This window comes from Dryas octopetala, chromosome 1, assembly GCF_963921425.1.
Source record: "Dryas octopetala chromosome 1, drDryOcto1.1, whole genome shotgun sequence".
NCBI lineage: Eukaryota > Viridiplantae > Streptophyta > Magnoliopsida > Rosales > Rosaceae > Dryas > Dryas octopetala.
The window spans coordinates 2,054,109-2,078,467 of NC_141366.1; the positions used below are offsets into that span (position 1 = coordinate 2,054,109).

Here is a 24,359-nt window from a genome sequence, read left to right on the forward strand (position 1 = left end):
ATCTACATAAGTTGGACATTGTCGTTTGTTTTTCTGTCTTGTGGGGGAGACAGACGGGTCAAGCGGTTAAGTGAGTCGTACGTCGTAGTAGTTACGCATAGTATTGGTATTTGGTACAGCTGTATGCCTGTATCCTATTCCTTACCGTACTCGGAATGGAGAGTGGTTTTTTTGTTGGGTCAATAAATCGAGAGCCCTTGTAAAGTTGTAAGCAAGAAATTATGAGCCCTCCCGAGTCCCGACCGCTGGTACAAACAACGGTTTCCAGCTGAGAAAGAAAGCACTTGTAAACGATTAACTCTGTAACCACAACTCTCTCTGGGCTCGGCAGCTCACTATCTATCCTCTTACGGTGTCGTTTCCACTCTATCACAAAAAAGTATACAGGAATGGGGAAGCAGAAAGGAGAAGCAGGTAGGAGCAAGGCGCGCCCTTCAAGTAGCAGGTACTTAATTTTGTTTAAACTTTCCTTCTCAATTTTTACACACTTTTAATTTTCTCTCAATTTTGTTAAGTATCAAATTCTTAATATTTATATATATATATGCGCATTTAAATTTGTAATAGTCTGGCGGCGTCGCTGTTGCCATCGGGTTCTACTGCGACGGTTGGCTTTGGCGGCTATGTCGGCGGCTCTCGTCTCGATGCTTCTGTCGCCGGCGAGGATTCAAGTCCCTTATTGGTACGTTTTCCGTTATCAATCTTTTTTTCTTTTTTTGCCAATTTTTGAAATTTGGTTCCTGTTTTTAATGTTAATGTGCATTGAGAAGTTGAATGGAAGGACTAAAATTGGAGGATTTTAAATCAATTTCTAGGGTATTGAGGCCATTTTTATTTTCTGGTATTATTTTATAAATGCTAAATACCTTGGTGGTTTATTGTGCAATGATATATTTTTCTAATATCTGGTTCCATGTTGATTTTTGGTCATGTAGGATACAGATAGTGAATTGGCTCTGCATTTGAAAAGGCTTGCAAGGAAAGATCCCACCACCAAGGTAAGTTTGTGCGCACACTTGTTTTTAACCCCCAAGGCTTTGATTTCTATATATGTAGGATGGTAAGAATTCATTTGACTTGTGCTCTTCAATAGCTTAAAGCTATGGCAACTCTATCCGCACTGCTCAAGGAAAAGTCCTCGAAGGACATAGTACAAATCATTCCACAATGGGTATTGTTTCTTTTCTCTTTATGATAATATTAGAGTTACTGCAACGGACATGTCTTGGTGTCGTAGTTTGAAAAACTATTTTCATGTATTTTAGACTTATGCAGCAGCTCTTTCTTATGTAGGCATTTGAATACAAAAGGCTCGTGGTGGACTATAATAGGGAAGTTCGGCGAGCAACTCATGACACAATGAACAATCTTGTCACTGCTGTTGGGTTTGAACTCTTTTGTATACTTCCGCTTTTTTTCTTTTTCCTGCTTCCTGGTTCTATATAATACATGCTGTTTGGGAAATCTATGAAGTTAAAGGAGAATTCTCTTGCTGTGCTTTATTTCTTGTGGGTTATATCTTGAAAAGGCCATTGCATTGATTTGCTTACGTATTGTTTGGTTGTGAGCATGTTTTAACTTGATAAATAGGCTCCTCGGCAAGGTGAGGAGTGTCTCTTGAAAACAGTACACTAATTTGATTAATCCACACTGTGTGGAAGACTAAAATTTGGTTTATAGATGCTAGTTATGTTGACAAACCTACATTGTGACTGGTTTCCTTCTTTTAGAGTGCTCTCTCTCTCTCTCTCTCTCTCTCTCTCTCTCTCTCTCTCTCTCTCTCTCTCTCGTGCTAAGGGTTATAAGATCTCATTCTCAAATTGTCTCCATCTAGGCTCTCTTGTCTAAGTTCATAGATCCCTATGTTTTGAAGATCCTTTAATGTTTATGCATAGTGGTTGCATGTGTGAGCTCATCATATGCTGAATATGAACTTCCATTTAGTTGTCTAGAGTGGTGATTACCCTGATTTTGCCTAAATGCACTGAGACCATGATGATTGTTTGTTTAGGAGAGACTTAGCTCCACATCTGAAGTCTCTGATGGGACCATGGTGGTTTTCTCAATTCGACCCAGTTTCCGAAGTTTCTCAAGCTGCAAAGCGGTCATTACAGGTTCTTTTACAAAATACTGGCATTTATAGTTATTTTACATTGTTTAGCATCAGATATTTCCCCATAAATACTCAATCTTGTACCAATAACAGTATTGAATTTCTACTTGAAATGAAGAACACAAGTCAATGTGGCAGTTTAGAAATAGGTTAGTTCTAATATAAGAAATTCAGAATGCATCAAGTATATTGCATGGTATTGGATGCAACCCAATTAGACTGATTGTAGTTGACAGTTCATGGTGCCAATTGGTTGGAGATGTGCTATTGCTATCCCTGACTCCAAGGTGAAATCAATTTACTAGGGCTGCAGTTTTGATCTGTTGGCTTGAGCTACCGACCACATATTATGTTGGCCCTGAAACTGGTCCTACCTTCTCTTAACCCTTGAGTGCTGTGGCCTGAAGTTTGTCCATATATTTTTCTTAAGATTGTCAACATTTTCGTATTTTTTCTTCACATTTGTTTCAGACTATATTTTGCTTTCTATTAAATTCAAACCTTTTTTTTTTGGTGGGGGTTGGGGAGAAGAAATGAAGGATTGTTTTAAAGTTCAAACCTGTTGTTGATTCTCCTATGAATTGAACTCCTTTTGCAGCTTTTGCATTTCATATGCGATTTTGGTTTAAATGTTGACCTGAGTGTCCAATTGATCACCACAGGCAGCTTTTCCAGCTCAGGAAAAGAGACTAGATGCTTTAATTATATGCACAGCAGATGTTTTTATCTATATGGAAGAAAATCTGAGGCTTACCCCGCAAAGTTTGTCTGATAAAGCAGCTGCTTTGGATGAATTAGAAGAGATGCATCAGCTGGTATGCCTTCAGAATATGTTGTTTCATCTACATCACATTTAGTAAATAGTCATATCATATGCTTCAAAACATGTGCATATGTCTTATTGAAAGACTTCACAAAAATTACTCTCAGATTTTATGTATTTCCTATCCTGTTGGATTGCAGGTGATATCTTCATCACTTCTGGCATTGGCTACACTTCTTGATGTCTTGGTATGCTTGCAGCTAGAAATACCAGGCTCTGAAAACATAACTGCTCAAGCAAAGCATGCTTTGAAGGCTAGGAAAACTGCTATTTCTTTTGCTGAGAAGTTGTTCACTGCTCATAAATATTTTTTAGACTTCTTGAAATCTCCAAGTGCTGCTATTCGTTCAGCCACATATTCTGTATTAAGTAGTTTCATTAAAAACGTTCCTCATGCCTTTAGTGAAGGAAATATGAAAACTCTTGCTGCTGCAATATTTGGTGCATTTCAGGAGAAGGACCCTGCTTGTCATTCATCAATGTGGGATGCAATTTTACTATTTTCTAAAACATTTCCTGACAGCTGGACTTCTGTTAATGTACAAAAAACTGTACTAAATCGGTTTTGGGATTTTCTTAGAAATCGATGCTTTGGATCTCAGCAGATTTCTTATCCAGCTTTGGTTCTATTCTTAGACACCGTGCCATCTAAAGCAGTAGTGGGAGAAACTTTTTTTCTTGAATTTTTCCGGAACCTTTGGGCAGGAAGGAATCCATCCCATTCCTTGAATGCAGATAGACTAGCATTTTTTGGGGCGTTTAAAGACTGCTTTCTTTGGGGATTGCATAATGCATCAAGGTGGGAGTTCTCTGATTTTTTTTTTCTCATGGCATTTTATTTTCTTTTGAATCCAGTTTGATTTGTGTTCAGTGGATTTTCAACTTATGTGTTTATCTTCCCAAAAGTTTTTTTGGGATTTGATGTTTTCTTATGTTTCTGGTTTTTAAATCATTTTTCTATTTGATACCAGATATTGTGATGGAGTGGATTCCATCCGTTCTTTTCAAGCAACTCTTGTTAAAAATGTTCTGGTAAAGCTTTTGTGGCAAGACTACCTTTTCTCTAGTAGCTCAAAAAATAAGGAGAAAATCTTCTCCAGATTATCAGAAGATTCATGTGAAAGTGGTTTACCTTCTAACAAGAAGAATATTATGTGCCCAATGAGCTACTTGCGAGAGTTGGGAAACTGCATTGTTGGGATTCTTTCAGGCATTTATTTGCTGGAGCATGATTTGCTCGCATATTTCTCTGCAGAATTTCAGGAGAATTGTCTGGGTTTGTTTCAGCATGCTGGTAACTTGGAAACAGAAAGTGAGCATGTAGCACAGGTTATTCAATTTATATCGTTACTTGGAGAATATGCAATGCAGAAAGGTGGAAGTTGGCCTTTGGTTTGTCTGGTTGGACCAATGTTGGCTAAGTCCTTCCCATTGATGAGATCACTTGTAAGTAGCTATTGCACAATCTCTTCTGATGATTGAGACAAATTTATATTGGGCATTCGATTATCCAAATTCTGTGGATTGCAATATCTGGATAGCTCAGATTTTTTAAAATAGTTGTCATGCATATGTTTCTGGGATAGATGTGGACACATGTGATCTCTTGCCTGGCATCAGAGTAGTACCTATACATACATGCTGACTGATTTTGCAATAGAAACTAATGGACTATAAAAGCTCATGGAATTTCTCATGTTTTAGGAAACTCAACCTTTGGTGTCTTTTCATGATGGTCCCCCTTCTCTCTCCCCCCCCCCCGTTTCTGGTTACCAATTCTATGTTCTTGCTGGAAATGTTTCAGTTTAGTATAATTTTTGTTCTTCTAAGTCAAAGAGGAAGCTGTTATGGTATTAATGGGTCCTATTGAATTGAATGTCAACTTCATTTATTACGTTATGCTGAGAATAAACGCATTGCATAATTTACTTATTGTGTTTATGTATTATGTTCTTTAACTTTTGATACCCACTCTTCAATCTTATCTTCTCAATAACAGGATTCACCAAGTAGTGTGAAGAGTCTATCAGTTGCTGTTTCTGTATTTGGACCACGCAAGATAGTCCAAGAACTTCTCCAAAATAATCTGTCTTCTTGTAGTCATTCTACTCATGGGGGGGATAAAGAATTGGAGGCAGATCTATTCATACACATGTTCAAGGAAAGTTTTGTCCCTTGGTGTTTGCATGGGAATAGTTGCTCTTTAAGTGCTCGACTTGACCTGTTACTTGCATTGCTGGATGACGAATATTTCTCTGAGCAGTGGGATACTGTAATTAGATATGTTACTAACCAGGAGCATTCTGGATCTGCCCCTTGCTCTTTAGACTGTGACCGCATAACCATGTTGGCAATGCTCCTAGATAAAGCAAGAGAAAAAATTACAAACAGGATGGTAGGAGAAGCTTCCAGCAAGCAGAATGTGGACAACCCATACCACTGGCATCATGAGCTGCTGGAATCAGCTGCTATTACTGTTGCTCGTTCCCCTCCTCCCTTTGGAACTTCGAATTCTCAGTTTTTGTGGTATGAATAGAAATTTTATTATTTGTTCTGAACTGATTTTCCTCAGATGGCAATTTTAGTCCTTGCTTTTCCATGGCTGGCTAATTTTCTATTCAAAGGAAAGCTATTGATCATCTGTGCTGAACTTAATCTATGTATATCTGTGGCTGATAATTTTAATTTATAAATGACTATTTAGGTCACTGATTTCCATGAAATAGGAAAGGATATTTAGTTGTTTATCTCTATACTAGAATATAATTTAATTAATAAATTTGAATGCTTTAATTTCAATATTGTGTTTCATGACCTAAACTTTTTGCTGTATCTGCAGTACTGTTGTCGGTGGTTCAACAAAAAGCACTCAAACTTCTTTTGTGTCAAGAAATGCATTGATCCTGATATTCGAGGAGGTTTTTAAGAAGTTGCTTTCTTTTATACTGGCGTCCTCTCTTACTTGGGTTAGGGATGCAGGTTCTCTACTGACTCCCAGTTTATTGACTTCTGGGGAAAACAATATTGGGCCTGAATTTAAACGTTCTGACGCCATGTTTGAGATGGCTCAGTTTGCTCTTGAAGTACTTGATGGCAGCTTATTTTCCTTGAAGACACTTGGTGAAGAAAGTGGGCTGGTTTCAGTTATTCTATCTGCTATTTTTATAATTGACTGGGAGTTTCTGGTATTATTGACAGTAAGAGATGATGCCCCCGATGATGAATCAAAGGAAAAATTGAAGGCCAGGCTGGGATTTTGTGAATCTTTTCATGCTTTTCGATGTAAGATAAGTAATCAATTCTGGAAAAGCCTCAGCTTACACAATCGGAAGGCATTGGGGAGTAGTTTGATTCAGTGTATGAGATCTGCCATCTTCAATGAAGATAAACTAGATACAGAAAAATTCACATCTTTGTGCTGCTTGTGGATGCTTGAAGTTCTTGATTGTCTCTCTCAGGATCAATATGAGGAACAAAATCTGTTAGACCAACTTCTCTGCAAGGGTGATAGATGGCCTTTGTGGATTGTTCCAGATTTTAGCAGCCCAGAGGGATCAGTTGTCAAAAACTACTCCGCTGATAGCCATGTGAGTGGAAATTATTAAAATTGGTACCATGATGTGTTATTGATTCTTGTTTATCCATGCTTCTTTTTTTTCGAAGTCTTAGGAACATAATGGAAATTGTTGCACTTATCTCTCTTTTGGTGCACATTACTCTTTTAAAGTTCCACGGTGACACGGGGTCACAGGGAAACTTGAAATTAGTCACATGTTCTTCTATGTTAAACATATTCTTTTAATTCTTGGACACTTGTTGAGTTGTAGTGTGTTAGCTTGATATCCATTCTCTTCTTTTATTAGTTATGTCCCCTTTCACTGCTGTTGGTATTGAATTGATGCTAGTACAAATTTATATTATTGATTCATTTCCCCCAACTGCCAGGTTCCTGAATGGCACAATAAGAAAGGAGAAATATAATTCTACCCCCAAAATAATTTGTATGTTTGTATTGAACTCACCAAAGATTGTTGCAGAGCTTTCTGCACTTCCACAATCAATCCAGTACTGAATGACAAACTATCTTGAGAACTGTGTTAAATATAATGATCCATCAGTTGGGTTCAGAAGAGAGTTAACCCAATACGCATGCCATTGATACTAGTTTGTGCTTTCTTTCTCACAGTAATAGAACATCAACCTGTTTCATCCTAATTTTACTTGTACTAGTGTAAGAGCATGCTTAGGTTTATGTTTGATCATTTTACCAATTTTTTAGATTCCTTATGCAATCTTTTATTAGATGGGATGTACAGGGACTTAAATATAACAAATGTATGACAAATGCAGGACTTTGGCCCTCGCAAGTTTGCTTCGTTTATTGACAAGATCATCTCGGAACTTGGGATTGATAGAGTTGTTGTTGGTTATGTTAAACATAGTTTCCCTCCCTCTGAGGAAACAATAAATCAAGAGCTTACTCGATCTTGGCTTGCTGCTGAAATATTGTGCACTTGGAAATGGCCAGGAGGAAGTGTTGTAGCCTCATTCTTACCTTCACTGAGTGCGTATGCCAAGAGTAGAAATTACTCTTCCCAGGAAAGCTTGTTAGATTATATTTTCAACATTTTGCTTGATGGTGCACTTGTTCATGGAGGATGTGCTGCACAGAAGTTTGTCTATCTGTGGCCTGCTTCAAGTGATAAAGTGGAGGATATTGGAGAACCATTCTTGAGAGCTCTTGTAGCTTTTCTTTTGACTTTGTTTAATGATAATATATGGGAAACAGACAAAGCTATGGATCTGTTTGCACTGCTTGTAAATAAACTTTATGTTGGTGAAGCAATAAATACAAACTGTTTGAGGATTCTTCCTCTGATTGTTAATATTCTTATTCGACCATTAAGTCAAAGAAGCATCGGATCTCATGACTCTAATAGAGATACTCAACCGGAATCTTCTGGGGAAAATCATGTACAGGATATTATTGAAGGCTGGCTCCAAAAAGCTTTATCATTTCCGCCTTTGATCACATGGCAAACAGGACAAGGTAAATGCTTGTAATGTTTTTCTGTAAGTCAATAAAAAAATAAAATTTTTGGCCAGTTCACTTTTATGTTGAAAGTATATTACCAAAAGAAATGGTTGAAAGTAAGAAGCAGAAACTATCTGAATTTCATTTGTAGGGAAATGCCCCACTTTGGAGCATCTTGTGGTGGGGCTGCCTCCTTCATCTTTCACTTGTGAGGAAAGGCCATGAATGATGGTGCTTGCTGGATCAGTATAATCTGCTGAGAAATTATATTAATGTTTCCTTTTGATTTCTTCCTGCAGATATGGAAGATTGGTTTCAGTTGGTTATATCTTGTTATCCTTTTAGTGCACTAGGGGACATACAAACACCAAAAGTGGAGAGAAAGATTAGCTCTGCAGAGAGAACACTCCTACTTGAATTATTTCGGAAGCAGAGACATGGTGCTGTCACGTCAACCGTAGTTAATCAGCTTCCAGTTGTGCAGATGTTGCTGTCGAGGCTAATTGTTGTTTCAGTTGGTTATTGTTGGAAGGAATTTGATGAAGAAGACTGGGAGTTTGTGTTTTCTCAGTTAAGGCGCTGGATTCAGTCAACTGTGGTAATGATGGAGGAAATTGCTGAAAATGTTAATGACACTATCACTAGCAGCTGTACTTCTGATAACCTGGATGCTATCCTTCATAAGCTTGGGCAAATTGTATCCATTTCAGATCCCTTTCCCATAGACATTGCCAAAAATGCCCTCTTATCATTTTCTCTGTCTTGTGGACCTTTTGGTCTCCAACAAGCAGAACATGCAGATAACATAAACCCCCTGGGATCAGAAAGATGGGGCCCCATCAAAGATCGAATTTTAGAAGGTATTCTTCGATTGTTCTTCTGCACTGGCATTGCTGAGGCCATTGCAACTTCTTGTTGTCATGAGGCTGCATCTATTGTATCGTCGTCCCGATTTGGACATTCTTGTTTCTGGGAGTTGGTGGCCTCAAGTGTTGTCAACTCGTCAACAAATGCTAGAGATAGAGCAGTGAAGTCAGTTGAATTTTGGGGGCTGAGCAAAGGACCCATTAGCTCTTTGTATGCGATCCTTTTTTCTTCCAAAACCATTCCTTTGTTGCAATATGCCGCTTATTTTACTCTTTCAACTGAACCAGTTTTATGCTTGGCTATTGTTGGAGAAGACAAAACTTACTTGGATGGTGTCACTAACAGCGAAGAGGATCCATCCCCTCTTGATGTGTCAACAGAAACAAATATCCATTTGAAAGACGAAATCTCTTGCATGATTGAAAAGTTACCTTATAAGGTTCTTGAAATGGATTTGGTGGCAGTGCAAAGGGTAATAATGCTTTTAATTAATTGCCAAATCAATCCTCTAGTTCTCATTGTGTTGCTATATTGATTCTTTTTCAAATTTTCAGGTACACGTCTTCCTTGCATGGTCTTTGTTGCTATCGCATTTATGGTCATTACCATCATCATCACCTGCAAGGGAGAGACTGGTCCAGTATATACAAGATTCTGCTAATTCAGTAATATTAGATTGCCTTTTCCAGCATATTCCTCTAGAACTGTGCATGGCACATAATCTTAAGAAGAAAGACGCAGAGCTTCCAGCTGGTCTAGCCGAAGCTGCAGCTGCAGCTACACATGCCATCACAACTGGTTCATTATTGTTTTCTGTACATTCTCTGTGGCCTGTTGAACCAGTGAAAATGGCTTCGCTTGCTGGAGCAATGTTTGGTTTGATGCTCAGCATTCTTCCTGCTTATGTAAGACAGTGGTTCAGTGATTTACGTGACCGTTCTATATTATCTGGAATTGAATCCTTTACAAGAGCATGGTGCAGCCCACCTCTCATTGCAAACGAATTAAGCCAGGTATGTATAGCTAGAAAGAGGTGCTTTTGTTTTATGTTAGTTTGTACTGTTTCTGAGGTGTAGGTCGCCTGACAAAGATAAGTTGTGCTGCTCCTCTAGCGTGGACTTTGTCATAATGTGGGCATTGTTAGAAAGCCATTGTTATAAATTATAATTTAACCATGCTTACACTGTCTTTATTGATTAATTTATACAAAAGTGTCGGCTTATGATGGTAATGTTACTCTGAATTTCAATTTTCATGCAGATTAAAAAAAATGAAATTGCTGATGAGAATTTTTCCATTAGCGTAAGCAAATCAGCAAATGAAGTTGTTGCTACCTATACAAAGGATGAGACTGGAATGGATCTAGTTATCTGTCTTCCTTCATCTTACCCATTACGGCCCGTTGATGTTGAATGTAAAAGGAGCCTAGGTATTAGTGAAGTGAAGAAGAGGAAATGGTTAATGTCTATGGTATCATTTGTTCGTAATCAGGTAAATTAAACTAATTAACCTTGCCATTATACTGGATAATGTCCGCTTTCCACCCAATGGCAGAAGGTTCAGGATTATATTTTCCTTTTTTCTTGCTATTGTGAAATTTGATTTGATCATGAGAATATATGTGGAACCAGCAGCACAGACTGAAATTGGGTAATTTGATGCGACACAAGTTGTGTTTTTTTTTTTGGCAATCCCTGTGGAACCTAAGGGTGTTTGGGGAGGGATGGGAAGGGTAATCTTGTTCTTTCATAAAGAATAGGTGTAGATCATTAATAAAATTAGGTGAGTGAAACGAAATGACATGAATACATTTTCATAAGAGCGTATGTTGTGGATAATTTTTTTTACTTGTTTGATGCAGAATGGAGCTTTAGCAGAAGCTATCAAGATATGGAAACGCAACTTTGACAAGGAATTTGAAGGTGTTGAGGAGTGCCCCATTTGTTACAGTGTCCTCCATACTTCCAACCACAGCCTTCCTCGCCTTGCATGCAAGACCTGCAAGCACAAGTTCCATTCAGCCTGCCTCTATAAATGGTTCTCAACTTCTCACAAATCAACTTGCCCATTGTGCCAGTCTCCATTTTGACCTTGGACATCAATCCGCAGTTTTTGTTGATTGTTACTCTTCATAAAGAAGATGATCTTGATACAGATGAAGAATGAGTGCATACAACATTACAACCAGAATCCTGCCCTGAATTATTGCGTAGAAGAATTACTGTTCAATCATTGAAATATATCAATGGTCCCTGTATCAATGATGGAGCTTTTGATTGTGATTGGCTGGCCTTTAAACTTGATTTGGAGGGATGTGGATTCTACATATTGAACCGAGCTCTCAATACCATGCGTCAATGCCTAATACAGCAAAGTCACAATTTTTTGATTCCTACAGCTTGATCCTATGGAACTTGATGCTGAAATCTAGCCATGCATCCTCACTCGTGGAGAATGCTGAGAAGTAGAAACCTTATCTCCAAGTACTAATTGCTTGAGATTTTTCTTTGGCCTGAGTTGGTCTTGAGATTTTTCTTAGATGCTTATAATATATCAATAGTTTAGAATTATAAATGTGAGTAGAATTTTGTTTCACTTAAGAAGTCAACCATCTACAAAGGTTAGAATAATTAGAGTGATCAATACAACATCTAATTGATTGTAGACGTTATAATTGCCCTTTCTGTTTTCAAGTGTACTTTGAAAAAATATTTCTTTGATTCTCATTTACGCCCCTCCGGTTTCCTTGGTAATTAGGATTTATTAACCCAATATAATATATATAGCTTGGTGTTACCATTTTGAGAAATTTCATCAAATAATTTATGTTCCTGTCTTATCCACTTTTTTGACTTGCTCTGCTCAAAAGTTTTACCAAACAAAAAACAAAAGTTATTTTACACTGAATTTTCTCTCTTTTGATGGTGGTTGAGAGTTCATGGTGGTCAAGATATTGATCAACTTGATCATATCTCAACTGCCAGCTGGACTATGATTTAAATTATAAAAATTTTAGCAGGGAGATCAGGAAAATAGACAGCATGAAAATGAATCATCTTATGAAAATTCCCCACCAGTACCCAGTTCAGAATTTTGTGGGATAACTCCTCCGACTTTCATTATGCCACTAATGTGTAGTTTGTTAATAGCTAGCTGTACTAGCCTTCGATCTAATACTTAACCACAAGGCTAGAAAGATGGCCAGTGCAACTAATGTGTAGTTGAAAAGTCAATATAGCTGCGATTTAAAAACAGAAGGCCAATATAGCTCAAATCAGGAAGTCTTATGTGCTGTGGGAGTATTAGTATAGTAAACATGTAGAGCTTCCTGATTTTGAAATAATCAATGGACGAGAAGGTATGTCTACTTGTACCAGCATATAATACTGAGGGTTTCAAGTTCCCCATATACATCTGAAAAAGCAACGAATATGAATCCAAGCACACAGTTAAGAGATTCAGCCTTAAAAGGGTTGCCAGATTCTTTATTAGTATCCCATTTAACCGGCACTAGAGAAAGTAAGCATATGGCCTGTGGGGACGTGTTTTCGAGATTACCAGTGTCGATTATGACTCTAAGATCCAAGTTCGGATGCATACAACAATACTCAAAAAAGGAAAGAAATCTGGAGTTAACCCGAAAAAGGCAACACTGAAATTGGACTAAGCAACAAAGACAAAAATCTTACACATAAATAGAGTTGCTTCCAACATCAAAACTACAAAATGTGAACTGATCTACATATGCTACATTGTCTTCAGACACTTATCTCGTTGGCAAAAGAAAAATTATCCAACTAGAAGTTCAATGATGAAAACAAGATATCTTGCTATGATCACCAGAATAAGAACTCGAAAAGCAGTAAAATATTAATATTGAACAAGATCAAAATCAAGAGGCCAAGAGGCAAACAAGCTCTTCCAATTTGTCTTCTTTAAATACTGTTACAAAATTATCTTCTGCTCGTCACCGCATCAATGGAACTAACCATCTCATTTCTGCTCCATTTCCATTAGACAAGTAATATATCTTCTTCCAGTTTTCCTCTGTGAATGCTTCACGACGTATAAGCCTCTGTCTGCCATAGAAAACAGTAGAGAAGGCTGAGAATCTGGAAGTTTGCAGAGGAAAAGCACTCATATATACCTCAATCTAATATTCTATCAGCAGCATTGCAACCTTGGCAAGCATTCACTAGCATACCTTAGGTAGTAATGGCAAACAGCTGCTGCTTCATCTAAAGTGTAGCGAGGAAAGTTAATACGAGCATCTGCTGGCACATCTGGCAAGTCTTGGCGAAGTTTTCCTACTGCTGTTGAATGAGAAAAAGCACCCACCATCATGTCATCATGCATCATAGATCTAAAAGCCTTCACCTGCAAGAATTTTCTCACATGTGTGTGCACACATTAGTCTCTAATAAACAGCATATTGCACATACACCCAAACTTAATTGCACAAAAGAGATAAGACCAACATCTCAAGGAAAATGAGATTATTTTAAGATGTAATACTAGGCCTATAAACAAACGTAAATATTAAATGGACAAGCTAATTTGCCTTACAGATTAACATTTTACAAGTATAAATCAACATAATTCTCAACCAAAGAGTGGGTACCTACCGTAGCGAGTTCTTTAGCATGTATTGGTCGAGTAGAACGAACAGTTACTGGCTCTTCATACTCACTGAATGTAAACCAGTTATTATACTGCAGGCAAAGGAACAGAACAATATAGCAAACTATTGACAGATTACAACAAAGGTCTAGAGAGAAAATTCATCCAAAGAACTTAGCATTACATAATATCATGTGAAAATCTGTCTCACCTGATCAATTGCAATAAGCACGGGGGTATCTTTCACAAGAGATAACTCCTTCCTCAAACGAACAACCACTCCAACAGCTGCATGAGTATGCTTGATTCCTGTATCAATCAGGTCATATAAAGTCGAACCTTCAGACATTGCCATAGAATCAATTCCATCTTTCATCCATCCAACACCAGCGCCCTCTCCCAATGGAATAGGATCAAATATTTGGCACGACAATTGTCTTAAGCGGGACTCATTAAATTTTAGGAAATCCTGCAATGAAATGACACAAAAGATGAATAAAAAGCCGAGGAGATAATCAGGAGCATCGAATCCAAGAATTGCACGATGGATTGAGGTTCATATATTACATCACATAAATTCTAATGCATCCATTTAGAAAATCACCACATTTAGCCATGATTCGCCGATATCAAAAAGGTTAATGGACTATTCTTAATTGTCAATGATCTATCCATAATTACTGATCCCAATCTAAGTTAAAAGTGCATTATAAAAATCTTGATATGACTTTTAGCTAATGAGGAAAAAAGCTTTGCAATCTTGCCTTGAGAATATTTTCGGCCTGAACAGGTGTGTCCCAAAGATCTGTTTGTGGGTTTTTATAGAAAAATCCTCCATGAGTCCACTCCCTGCCTCTGGGGACATAAAAAACCAGCCAACCTTCCTCACGAGCCCAATGAACTAGCATTGCAAGAACAGTACTCTTTCCACAGCTTACAGGACCATCCAAGAGAATCTGCTTTTTAACTTTTGGACCTAAAAACAAGTACAAGTATACAGGCATCTTACGCATGACCCAAAATAAACTCCCACAACTTTGTTCCTCCAAAGAATGATGCACAACATACAAGCAACTGAGTATGCATTGTAGCAGAGAGTATCTATAAAGGAAATGGAAATCCATGAAAAGCATAATGAGGCCTTGTCAGAATAAGTAACCCAGGAATCCATACAATTGTCTAGCTTCCTAGTTTACAACCCTACTGATTAACAATAAGTCAATAACCCTTTGAAATCTATGATTATTAAAAGTGGGTCTTCAAACTGGAGTTATATTATAACAAGTTACAACCAAGATCGATCATTTCAAATGCACTCCAAATCTCGAGCCAAAGTAATTAAACAATCAATGTGAGAAGCAATGGCACACAAACCACACACACCTTTGCTGCCAGCTGAGCCCAATGGCGGGTCCACAATCCGTCGAAAATTATCGCGGAGGTCAAGAAAGCTATGGCGAACGAGCACGGCACTCTGCATCGCCTCCTCGAACTCCTTCACCATCCCAATCGGCAACCCCTCCGGCAAAACCTTATTCAATTCCTCCATCCTTCAAAAAAAAATAATAACATCCCAATAAATGCACACACACATATAGAGACAGAAATTCCGCAACTTTGTTAGGGTTTAGGGTTTTTACTTGAGCTTGAAATAGGAGCAGCTGTCCTTGCGCGTGAGCTGAGAGAGTGTCGGGGTGGAAGTGAAGAGAGGACGACCATTGGGTCCGACATCGAGCGATGGGTCGTTTTCATCGGCTTGGAGGCGGCGAGCTCGAGCCTTCTCGTCGAAGAGAGCCGAATCGACGTCGTTTGGGTCGTCATCGCCGGCGGCTGCGGCGGCTTCGCCTTTAGAGTTGGTCTTCTTGGCCTTCTTCACCGTCGACTTGGTGTCCTTCGACGAGTAGTTCAGCGTCGCCGTCAGCCTCCATGGGCCGGGCCTTGGGCCTGTCGCTGTTGCCCTTCGAAGAATGGTCCTCAGCATTTCTCGCTCCCTGAGGTTTTGCGAGGTTTTGGGAAGAAGAAAGAAGAAACAGTGTGCTACTGTGAAATTGGCTACACCAGGTGGTGGGTAAAATTGGAATTTTAAAATGATTTGGGCCTGGTGGGCTGCCTTAGGATGTGTGATCCGAAATTGGGCTGGATGGTTAGATATTAGGCCCACTTGTATTGGGTTGGATCTCGCTCCCACTTCTCTCTGTTAGGCGCTTAGGCCCAACCACAAAGAAAAGGCAGAAGCAGAATGCCACGTCATGAATAGTGAAGGAAGAAGGGAAAGAGATTAATAATAATAATAGTAACAAGAAGAGTTATAGTTATATTCATATAGTGCTGAGTGAAGTGTGGACATTAATAAGAAGCTATGGGGTCAGAGATTGTGCCATTTGTGTGATCCAACTCAACAGCCAGGATGACAAGTCCTAACATTTGTATATGTTGCTTACGACTATAATTAGAAAGAAAAATTGTTTATTACTACAAGTTCGACATAGATTACCAGAAGTGTCAAGCAAAGAAGATTTTTGTGAATCGCAATTGTCACGAGCTATGAAACTATTATTCATTGACAATCTTTTATGTGTGGCCGACTTAAGTTAGTTTTTTTAGTAAAGCAAACATTATATAGAAGGACTACAATTCATTATTCAAAACATCTCTAATAGAGGTGTGAGACTAAAAATAATTTGAACCATGAGCTTTTTGTGAATTTACCAAATATAATATGAATAGTTTTATTATTGCTAAAAGAAGAGTTAATTACACTTACACCTCCTGAGGTTTGTTGTCTTTTTCACATACACCCCTTAGGGTTTCAAAAATTATACATAATCCCCTGAGATTTCAAAACTATTACATATAACCCCCTACAAGAGAAAAAAATAAATAAACAAAAAAGAAAATATTTGTATTGAGATTAGACCTTACACCTTGAGTAATTTTATTAGGCCATTTCACCCCTTAGCATGCCTTTTTGCATAATTTCTTATCATTTTTCGTCTCACTATAGGGGGTTATAATGTTATATGCAACAGTTTTGAAACCTCAGGAGGTGTATGTGTAATTGTTGAAACCCCAGAGATGTATGTGAAAAAACGATAAACCTCATAAGGTGTAAGTATAATTAACTCCTAAAAGAATCATGACATATCACCTCACTCGATCACCATATTAGTTATGGTTAAATTTATGCAATAAATGTTATTATAAATCAATGATCGTTAATTATTTAACATGTGGGACATGATTAATATTGAAATGGTACTATTAATGGTGCATCATTGCTAAAGATGGTGAACAAAATTAGGGGTGCAACTTAGCTCTCAAATCTCCCAAATCCCATCACGTTGATTTCCTATGTGTCATTCCATTTGGGGGAATGGCAGGTGGCTGAATGACATATGCGCATTTGGTTTGGGGCTTTTGGGTGTACAAATTGACAGAGATGTAGTTAGGTACTTAGGTTTTCGTTGGCATATATGCGAATTTTCATTAATTGCACTACACACCCACTAGTGTCTAGTGAGTAGTGACTAACCCATGCCTGTAATTAGGTAAATGCAGCAGATTTAATCTGACATATAGCATTTAACATTATTCATATATAAGCCCATAGTATCAAAATGTTGCACATATAGTATAGAAAATAGATAATGATACATCTAATATTATTCATAATGCGTCAATAATTATTTGGTTAATGAGTTTATGGTTAATTAGAAATTGTCATGAATTTAAAACTTATTGATTACAGTTGTTAATCAAAAAAACATTATTCTTAATACACTCGTAAGCCTGCATTTTAGTATTGGTACCTGCATGCATGTTTTAAAAAAAGCTGTTTTGAAGAAAGTGTGGTTGCGAGCACTGTCACCCTCACCAATTTTTTAAAAATGGTGTTAGACTTTAGAGCAATTTTTTGTTGGTCCAATATGTATACTCACCTATGGTCTTTTTTTTTTTTTTTTTTAATAGAAATACTCACCTATGGTTAAATACTTCTTTATAAATCATAAAAGGCTAGAACTAGTACTTAACTTTATATATATGATCACGTACCAGTCATGCATCAATATTATCATTCATATTATAGTTAAGAAGTACATTATATAGTGAAGATTTCAAACTCCAGTTACATGCAGTTAATAATTGATTACTAAAAGTTATCTTAAATTCGTAGCAATAATTATTAGAAAACAAATTGACTATATACGAGCACAACAGTAGTATTGCAGTAAAAGTGTAAAACTTATCACTAATTATAATTTATAATTAATTCAATTGTTGTTCTTATTTTTATCTTTTTTTCGGAGATGGTAGATAATGGCGCGTTAACAAGTTTTTTGAAATATTAGTTATGACTTATGACTTATGACCAGCACAAAAAAGAAAATATTAATTATTTATGACTCTTGGGCCTCTTGGCCTTTGGACCTAATGAAGTTCCAATTACGGAGACCAAAGGGCGAAACAAAAACTACAGACTATAGTAATGTGTGAAAAGCAATTGTTAATGCTTATGTTTTTTCACCTGTTAATATACACTACTTTTAAGGTCAAATAACGTTATTTGATGTATTTCTTTAATTTTATATAATATAAATTTTAAACATTAAATTTGAAATTCTAATTTTACCTAGCTATTAGTACCGAAAATATAAGGAACAAAATTTGTATCATATATGACTGGTTAGAATTTCTTCATATCCACAATTTTTTGGTCAAATAAATTATGTTGTTATTTCTCAAACACAGTATTTACTAATTAAGGACTTACTTTGAAATTTAGTTGAGAGAGTGAATGCCATTATTATCTAAATGATTATTGACTGCTTTTAAACACAATATTTATTCCTACAAATTTGAAAGATTAAAGTTCATTTTAATAAATTATGGATTTCAACAATATATTTTGTCAAATCCAATTATTAGAATATGCCTTCTCCCAAATTTTGCCCCTCCATTTAAGTTTTGAGCACTTGTATAAATATATAGTATCTTATTTTATGCAACCGGCCGTCCAATTTCTCATGCCATGGTCCTTAATTCCACTATATAATTAATGACCAGGGCCCTTCAAAATTCAAGCCCAACATTTCTCCAACCAGTTGCCAAGTCCCTCGAATTGAAAGCCAGCTTGCTTGGGCCTCACAGAACTGGCAAACTCTCAAGCATGTCCGGAGGGAGAAGAAGAAGCACGCAACGAAACGACAGTGTTGGCTCTGTACGTCGCCTTAACCTCCAAAGACGTTGATGTCGTCCACCTCCTCCTCGCACCCTACCTCGAGTGGTGGTTCCACTGCCCGCCAACGCATCAGCATTTGAAGCACCTACTCACCGGTGCATACAACTCGTCGTCCTTCAAATTCGCTCCTCTCTCAATTGTTGCCTTCGGGTCAATGGTGCTGGCTGAAGGCTACGACGAAGGTCGTTCGGTGTCATGGGTGCATGCGTGGACCGTCACGGATGGGATAATTACCCACGTCAGGGAGTACAACAACACGTTCGTCACCGTCACCCGGTTATCGTCACCCAAAATTACGTCACAGTCGTCGGGGTATTGCCAGAGTGTTTGGCAGAGTAAGCTCTCTGATAACAAGTCTGTGCCTGGCTTCGTTTTGGCACTATAGCAATAAAATGCTGCAATTATCTAAACACTAGCTTAGTACAATTAATATGTAACATAAACCGTTGGTCTTTCATGGGGTGAAGCAAATTGTAATAATTATGAATGGAATGGTGTGCTTTATGTTGGAATTTCGAGCATAGAATGATGTGCTTATGTTGTGTACTTGTGTAAATAATAAGTTGGTATCTCAATTGAATGGAAGAGCTAGAATGATATTTTTATTAAATTTATGAACTTGTAAGAGGAATTTAATTGGTTAATCATGCTTTTATTTTTCATCAAAGGTTCTATTGGTCTAGTGATATTTTTGTCTAATTTTATTAGAAGAAGTCCCATTATAGTTTCTCCTCTCAATTTTTTTTTGAATATTACAAAGAATTCAAAGTATCTCAAATACTAAACAAGTTTATAAAAGAATTGCTAATGCCATATAGTATACACAATAATTTTTATCGAATAACTGTACACTCTTGTGATTAAGGGCAAATTTGGTATTGCTGTAAGAAAAAGCAGCTGTGAAGTAAGACAACTATGAAGTAAAGTCGGCTGTAAAGTAAAACAGTTGAGTGTTTGGTAAATTATGTTTTCAAAAGTGCTGTGAGTGCAAAAAAACAATATCAAAGTGTTTGGTAAATGTTAATATAAAAATGCCGTGACTGTGTATAATTACTAAAATGGACATGATGCTGAAAGTGCATTACACTTATTTGTTTGGTAAAAATCAAATGTTTTTTTTCTTGTTTTTTAAATTTTTGACTACAAATTTTTATAAGAACAACATTATTAAATAAGTATGCCTATTATTTTTTTAGGTATAATATAATTTTAATCGTATAAATAAAATATCATAATTAATTATCACAATATAAAATATAATTAACAATGAACATATTTTTTAATGTAAAATAAACAAATAAAAATTATAGAAATCAATGAGGGTATTATGGGTAAAATAAAATATTCATTGTTGTTGTGAGTCATTGTAGCTTTCAAAAATACCTAGAAACTTGCTTTCTGTTTTTGTTGTGGAGAGTTGAGAATTGTGTGAAAAAACAGTTTTTTATTTTTTTACCAAACACCAAAATTAATGTAGATGATTGAGAATTGTCATCCACAGTAATTTTTGGGTCCTCCACTACAATCTCAAATGGGGCTTAAGACAACTTTGGTGCAGTCCCTTGTATGGTTTATCATAATGTTCATATCTGAATTTTCAATTTCTCTAAGCCAATTCACACCGTGATCAGTGGTGGGTGGGAAAAACCAAATCGAGCTTAACTAGTACTAGTGGACCATCTTGCTCATGTTCTACTTTTGGGTTTCTAATAAGTCCAAAATCCAAATGCTAATTTACAGGCCCACTAAATAATTCTGTGATCCACTCCGTTTATGCACCCGGCCATCAATTTTATTAGTACACATAGCACTCAAATTTTTTTCGGAATTTCCAAATTACCCTTAACCGTATTCATCCATATCATTCAAACAAATCGAAATTTCCTAAACCCTAAAATACCTGTTTTGATCGGATCATAAACATTATATTGACCGGAAATTTTCGCACCCTTTTTTTATTTTAAACCAAAAAATGGGCTCGAAGCCTTCATCTCTGAATGCGGGGACGTTGAGTTGCCGGCCATGGCTGACCAGCTAAGCCTTCATATATAAGAATATTAATATTAAAAAAGAAAACAGTGATCCGCACTGAAACGCTGGCGTTTCGAGCAATCAATGCAGTGTTTGCGTATCCGTAGTTGATCGGAGAATTTGTATTATATAGCTAGTACAACATGTGGCAATGAGCGCTTAAAGCGCTCCCTAGGATCACTCTCCCACAGCTTCATCATCTGATCATCTTCCGCCTGATCCGAAGCCCGAACGAAGATCACCGTCACACACGTGTTGAAATGCTCACGTAGCTGAGTAATCATTCCCTCCTTGATAGTCCACACGTGCATCAGTAGGCCTTGGTGTTCGATCCCTCCCATCCCTCCGCCATCACACGGTCACCAACGGCCCTGATGCTCCGTGGCCTGAATCTGAACTCCACGTGTAATCTCGATTCGCCGGCAGTGAGCGTGCTCATCATGTGCTGGCAATGCGGTGGCCCATGGAACCACCACTCAAGATCGGGGCCCACTAGCTTTGCGGTGGTTTCCGTATCTTTACGAGCCAAGGCCTTGTAGAGTGCTTTCACAAGTTTTCTGTGAGGGGATTCCGGTGGCCGCTTTTCCGCCACAAATAATTCGCCGAGAGTACTTCTCTTTTCCGCCGCCGGCATTTTGTCGCTGATCGATTGCAATTTGATAGGAATCTGAGGACGGGTACACGGATTCATATAGAGGCGAGTGGGATTAATTTATTACTTGTCATCACTTAACAATTTTTTAATTAAGTTTATTTATACATTAAATTCTTTTTTTATGATAGGACAAAGTGTTTGAAAAAATGCCAACGGAATTGCAGTAGGTAGTTAAGTAGTTTTATTTTTTGAGATAACCAATTTATGTCTTAAAATATAAATAGATATTATTAATATTATACTCTATTAATATAAATATATCGTTCAATAATATTTTTGTACATTAAATTTGTTACAGCACACGATAATATATCGATTACACTTAATAATTTTTCAATTTTTCAATTTTTCAATCCAATAATAATATCTGGATATGGGCTCACTTGTTTTAAGGTCTATATGCTATTTCTTTTCATGAAAGCTACGTGGAGCGCACGTGAAAGATTGACGTTGATTAATAATATTTTTGTTTTTGTGCATTTATGCTAAACAAGTATGTTTGAAATCCTTAATTAGTAGTTGTACACTTGTACCTAATTAATTGCCAAAATGTGCTAATCTGGGGACATTTGCTTGGTGCCTTATACAAGTTTAAACTGATGAAGAATTATTTTGTGTATCCGATACGCCGTCAGGTAATATAATTAATTCAACGTGTCATAATATGGGTGAATGTTATTAATATTATATCCTACTAATGTAAATATATCGTAAAATAATATCCTTACACATTGAATCAGTTACATCATATGACAGTGTATCGGATACACCAATAATTTTTTCAAATTGAATTTCAATAGATGAAAATTTTATTAATTTATTTCGACAACTTTTCAGGAAGCCCAAAATTGCTAGTAGGGAAACGAATATATAATATGGATGGGAGGAAATTCAATATATAAATAAGATGATATATATGGCGACAGTTTTGCTATACTGTATACGAAAGCGATTATACCAATTATATAGTTTTGGTCAAGCAAAAATAGTGATATTAATTCACATACTTTCTCTATATATATGTATAGCTAGTCAGCTTCCACTGAAGTATCTTTTAAATAAAGTTATTTGAAAGATCTAAATAATTTATTTTTTTCAAGTCTTCATCCAAAAATTATATATATATATATCTATTATAAGATTTAAACAAAACAAAAATTATTTAAAAAATGATTAAATGATATTTGTCTATTTATTTGATTACAATTGAATAATTTTTGAATGATATTATCTTTGAACTGCAATGTGAACCTTGATTGGTAATGTGGGTATACGTATGTCTACGAATGTGTAATACCAGATTGGTAATTAAATTGATAACATAATGTAATTGACAAGAGAGAAGACCTACTTATATATAACTGCTCATCGATCATATATTATATCACTACAAACCCACGCAGTTCTTTGAGGTAGTATAACCACCATCCACAACAAGGTTATGACCACTCACATACTTTGATTCATCACTTACAAGAAAAAGAGCAGCCTCAGCTACATCTTCAGCTTTTAGAGTTGCACCCTTTAGATTCGCTAAGCCTCTCACAAGTTCCTCCATCTTTTCCACTTCTCCCTCATCATCATCACCATCTTCCTCACAACTCCTCCAAGCATTGATCAACATGGAAGTGGCAACCCCAAAAGGAGAAATACAATTAACCCTAATCCCACACCGACCCAGTTCACAGGCCGCGTTCTTTGTCAGGCCCACAATGGCATGCTTTGAGGCCGTGTAAGCATGAGGCCCAAGCCCACCCATCACACCAGCCACACTAGCCGTGGAGATTATGCACCCACTTCTGCTGGGCACCATGACTCTAGCTGCATGCTTCATCCCCAAGGCAGCTCCTCTGACATTCACACCCATAATGTGATCAAATTCATGGGCATCAAAATCCATGATGCTCTTGTTTTTCGATTGGTTTCCGACAACTCCGGCATTGTTGAAGAGAATGTCTAGTCGACCGAAGTGGGAGACTGTGAGGTTGATCAAGTTTTTGATGTCTTCTTCTAATGTTACATCACAATGTGCATAGATTGCTGAAGGGTGCAATGCGTTTGCTAAAAGAGTGCCACTTGTGTCATTAATGTCTGCAATGACAACCTTGGCTCCATGCTTCACGAAGAGTCTCACTGTTGCTTCTCCTATTCCTCCGGCACCACCGGTTACGATTGCTACTTCTCCCTCCAACCTGTACAAGACCGGCCAGAGTTCATATATTTCTTGATCAATTTAAATTGATCAAGATATATATAATATGCACTAAAGCACATCGATCTTATATATGAATCCAAAACTAATTAAGCTAGATTTCCTTTGGTTACAACTTGACAAATTTGAAACCAATATTGATAACTATTGTTATGCATATCTCCCTTATATTTATCAAATTTTGTACATCAAATGATATGACCTTGTTATATATAAGTAGAATATTAACACTGAAAATGTGAGAGAGATAAACCTTTTACGTGGGAGAGAATTGTTATTACTGTTTATGCCGTGAATCCGTTGAAGGGTTCTTTCAGGTATCGCTTGAGCAGACATAATTCTAATGAAATAGATGGATCAGAAAGAAAGTGAGAGATTGGTGCATGTATCTTTTAGGCTTTATATACATAGTTAACGTGACCACATGGGCCTGCCTTAATTTAGTAGCAGGGAACTTTATCATCATTAGGGTCTCATGCTCTTAAATGCCTCGCTTGTCCCTCAAGTTTCTAAAACTCTTATCAAATCCCTCGCATTTTGTTTGTTGTTGTCACAAGGTTTTGCTTCCAGCCTTCTACATATCTAGCTAGCAGTACTGTTAAGATTTTGGTCAGATAGTTGGGGAAAGAAACTGAATCTGTTTTTGTTTTTCAATTTTTAAAAATATATTTTAATTGGTTTTAAACTTATCTAAATTATAGGGGTAAAACCGGAAACTTCGGTAATAGAAAAAACTGACAGTTGAGTGTCCAGAGATCATTCTT

The 24,359-nt window shown here is 37.0% G+C and overlaps 3 protein-coding genes and 2 pseudogenes across 5 annotated transcripts; 2 read left to right on the forward strand and 3 right to left on the reverse strand.

Moving 5' to 3' along the window:
- Nucleotides 1-55: 55 nt before the first annotated feature.
- LOC147296280 (HEAT/U-box domain-containing protein) lies at nt 56-11,512 on the forward strand. 3 transcript variants are annotated; one of them, XM_086245931.1, is made up of 16 exons: nt 56-445; nt 568-682; nt 936-998; nt 1,094-1,171; nt 1,294-1,385; nt 2,012-2,114; nt 2,776-2,928; nt 3,077-3,735; nt 3,908-4,382; nt 4,936-5,462; nt 5,776-6,523; nt 7,287-7,986; nt 8,271-9,310; nt 9,393-9,851; nt 10,099-10,329; nt 10,700-11,512. In XM_086245931.1, the coding sequence occupies exons 1-16, from the start codon at nt 390-392 to the stop codon at nt 10,925-10,927; spliced, it is 5,727 nt and encodes a 1,908-aa protein (XP_086102057.1). In that variant the 5' UTR covers nt 56-389; the 3' UTR covers nt 10,928-11,512. The 3 variants fall into 3 exon arrangements, with proteins under 3 accessions (XP_086102057.1, XP_086102058.1, XP_086102059.1); XM_086245932.1 differs by lacking the exons at nt 56-445; nt 568-682; nt 936-998 and having other exon boundaries at nt 1,128-1,171; nt 1,294-1,399; XM_086245933.1 differs by lacking the exons at nt 56-445; nt 568-682; nt 936-998 and having other exon boundaries at nt 1,138-1,171; nt 1,294-1,380.
- Nucleotides 11,513-12,696: 1,184 nt separating this feature from the next.
- LOC147296281 (mitochondrial 28S ribosomal protein S29-like protein) lies at nt 12,697-15,479 on the reverse strand. The gene is made up of 7 exons (XM_086228882.1): nt 15,099-15,479; nt 14,842-15,008; nt 14,223-14,434; nt 13,670-13,927; nt 13,464-13,550; nt 13,043-13,215; nt 12,697-12,917 (listed from the first exon to the last, which is right to left on the reverse strand). Exons 1-7 carry the CDS (start codon nt 15,437-15,439, stop codon nt 12,806-12,808), a joined length of 1,350 nt encoding a protein of 449 aa, XP_086085008.1. The 5' UTR covers nt 15,440-15,479; the 3' UTR covers nt 12,697-12,805.
- Nucleotides 15,480-18,134: 2,655 nt separating this feature from the next.
- LOC147296282 (wound-induced protein 1 pseudogene) lies at nt 18,135-19,082 on the forward strand (annotated as a pseudogene).
- Nucleotides 19,083-20,853: 1,771 nt separating this feature from the next.
- LOC147296283 (senescence associated gene 20-like) lies at nt 20,854-21,362 on the reverse strand (annotated as a pseudogene).
- Nucleotides 21,363-22,770: 1,408 nt separating this feature from the next.
- On the reverse strand, nt 22,771-23,931 carry LOC147296284 (short-chain dehydrogenase reductase 2a-like). Its single transcript, XM_086229358.1, has 2 exons — nt 23,849-23,931; nt 22,771-23,575 (listed from the first exon to the last, which is right to left on the reverse strand). The coding sequence occupies exons 1-2, from the start codon at nt 23,929-23,931 to the stop codon at nt 22,771-22,773; spliced, it is 888 nt and encodes a 295-aa protein (XP_086085484.1).
- Between the last annotated feature and the right edge of the window lie 428 nt (nt 23,932-24,359).

What these genes read in the sequence shown, in the direction of transcription:
- LOC147296280 (XM_086245931.1), top strand. Translation starts at nt 390, where the DNA reads ATGGGGAAGCAGAAAGGAGAAGCAGGTAGGAGCAAGGCGCGCCCTTCA. An exon ending in GGAAAGATCCCACCACCAAG is followed by an intron (nt 999 to 1,093) that starts GTAAGTTTGTGC and finishes GCTCTTCAATAG; the next exon opens with CTTAAAGCTATGGCAACTCT. An exon ending in ACTACTCCGCTGATAGCCAT is followed by an intron (nt 6,524 to 7,286) that starts GTGAGTGGAAAT and finishes TGACAAATGCAG; the next exon opens with GACTTTGGCCCTCGCAAGTT.
- LOC147296281 (XM_086228882.1), bottom strand. Translation starts at nt 15,439, where the DNA reads ATGCTGAGGACCATTCTTCGAAGGGCAACAGCGACAGGCCCAAGGCCC. An exon ending in TGCTCCTATTTCAAGCTCAA is followed by an intron (nt 15,009 to 15,098) that starts GTAAAAACCCTA and finishes TTTTTTTTGAAG; the next exon opens with GATGGAGGAATTGAATAAGG. An exon ending in GTTTGCCATTACTACCTAAG is followed by an intron (nt 12,918 to 13,042) that starts GTATGCTAGTGA and finishes TTTCTATGGCAG; the next exon opens with ACAGAGGCTTATACGTCGTG.
- LOC147296284 (XM_086229358.1), bottom strand. Translation starts at nt 23,931, where the DNA reads ATGTCTGCTCAAGCGATACCTGAAAGAACCCTTCAACGGATTCACGGC. An exon ending in AATTCTCTCCCACGTAAAAG is followed by an intron (nt 23,576 to 23,848) that starts GTTTATCTCTCT and finishes GGTCTTGTACAG; the next exon opens with GTTGGAGGGAGAAGTAGCAA.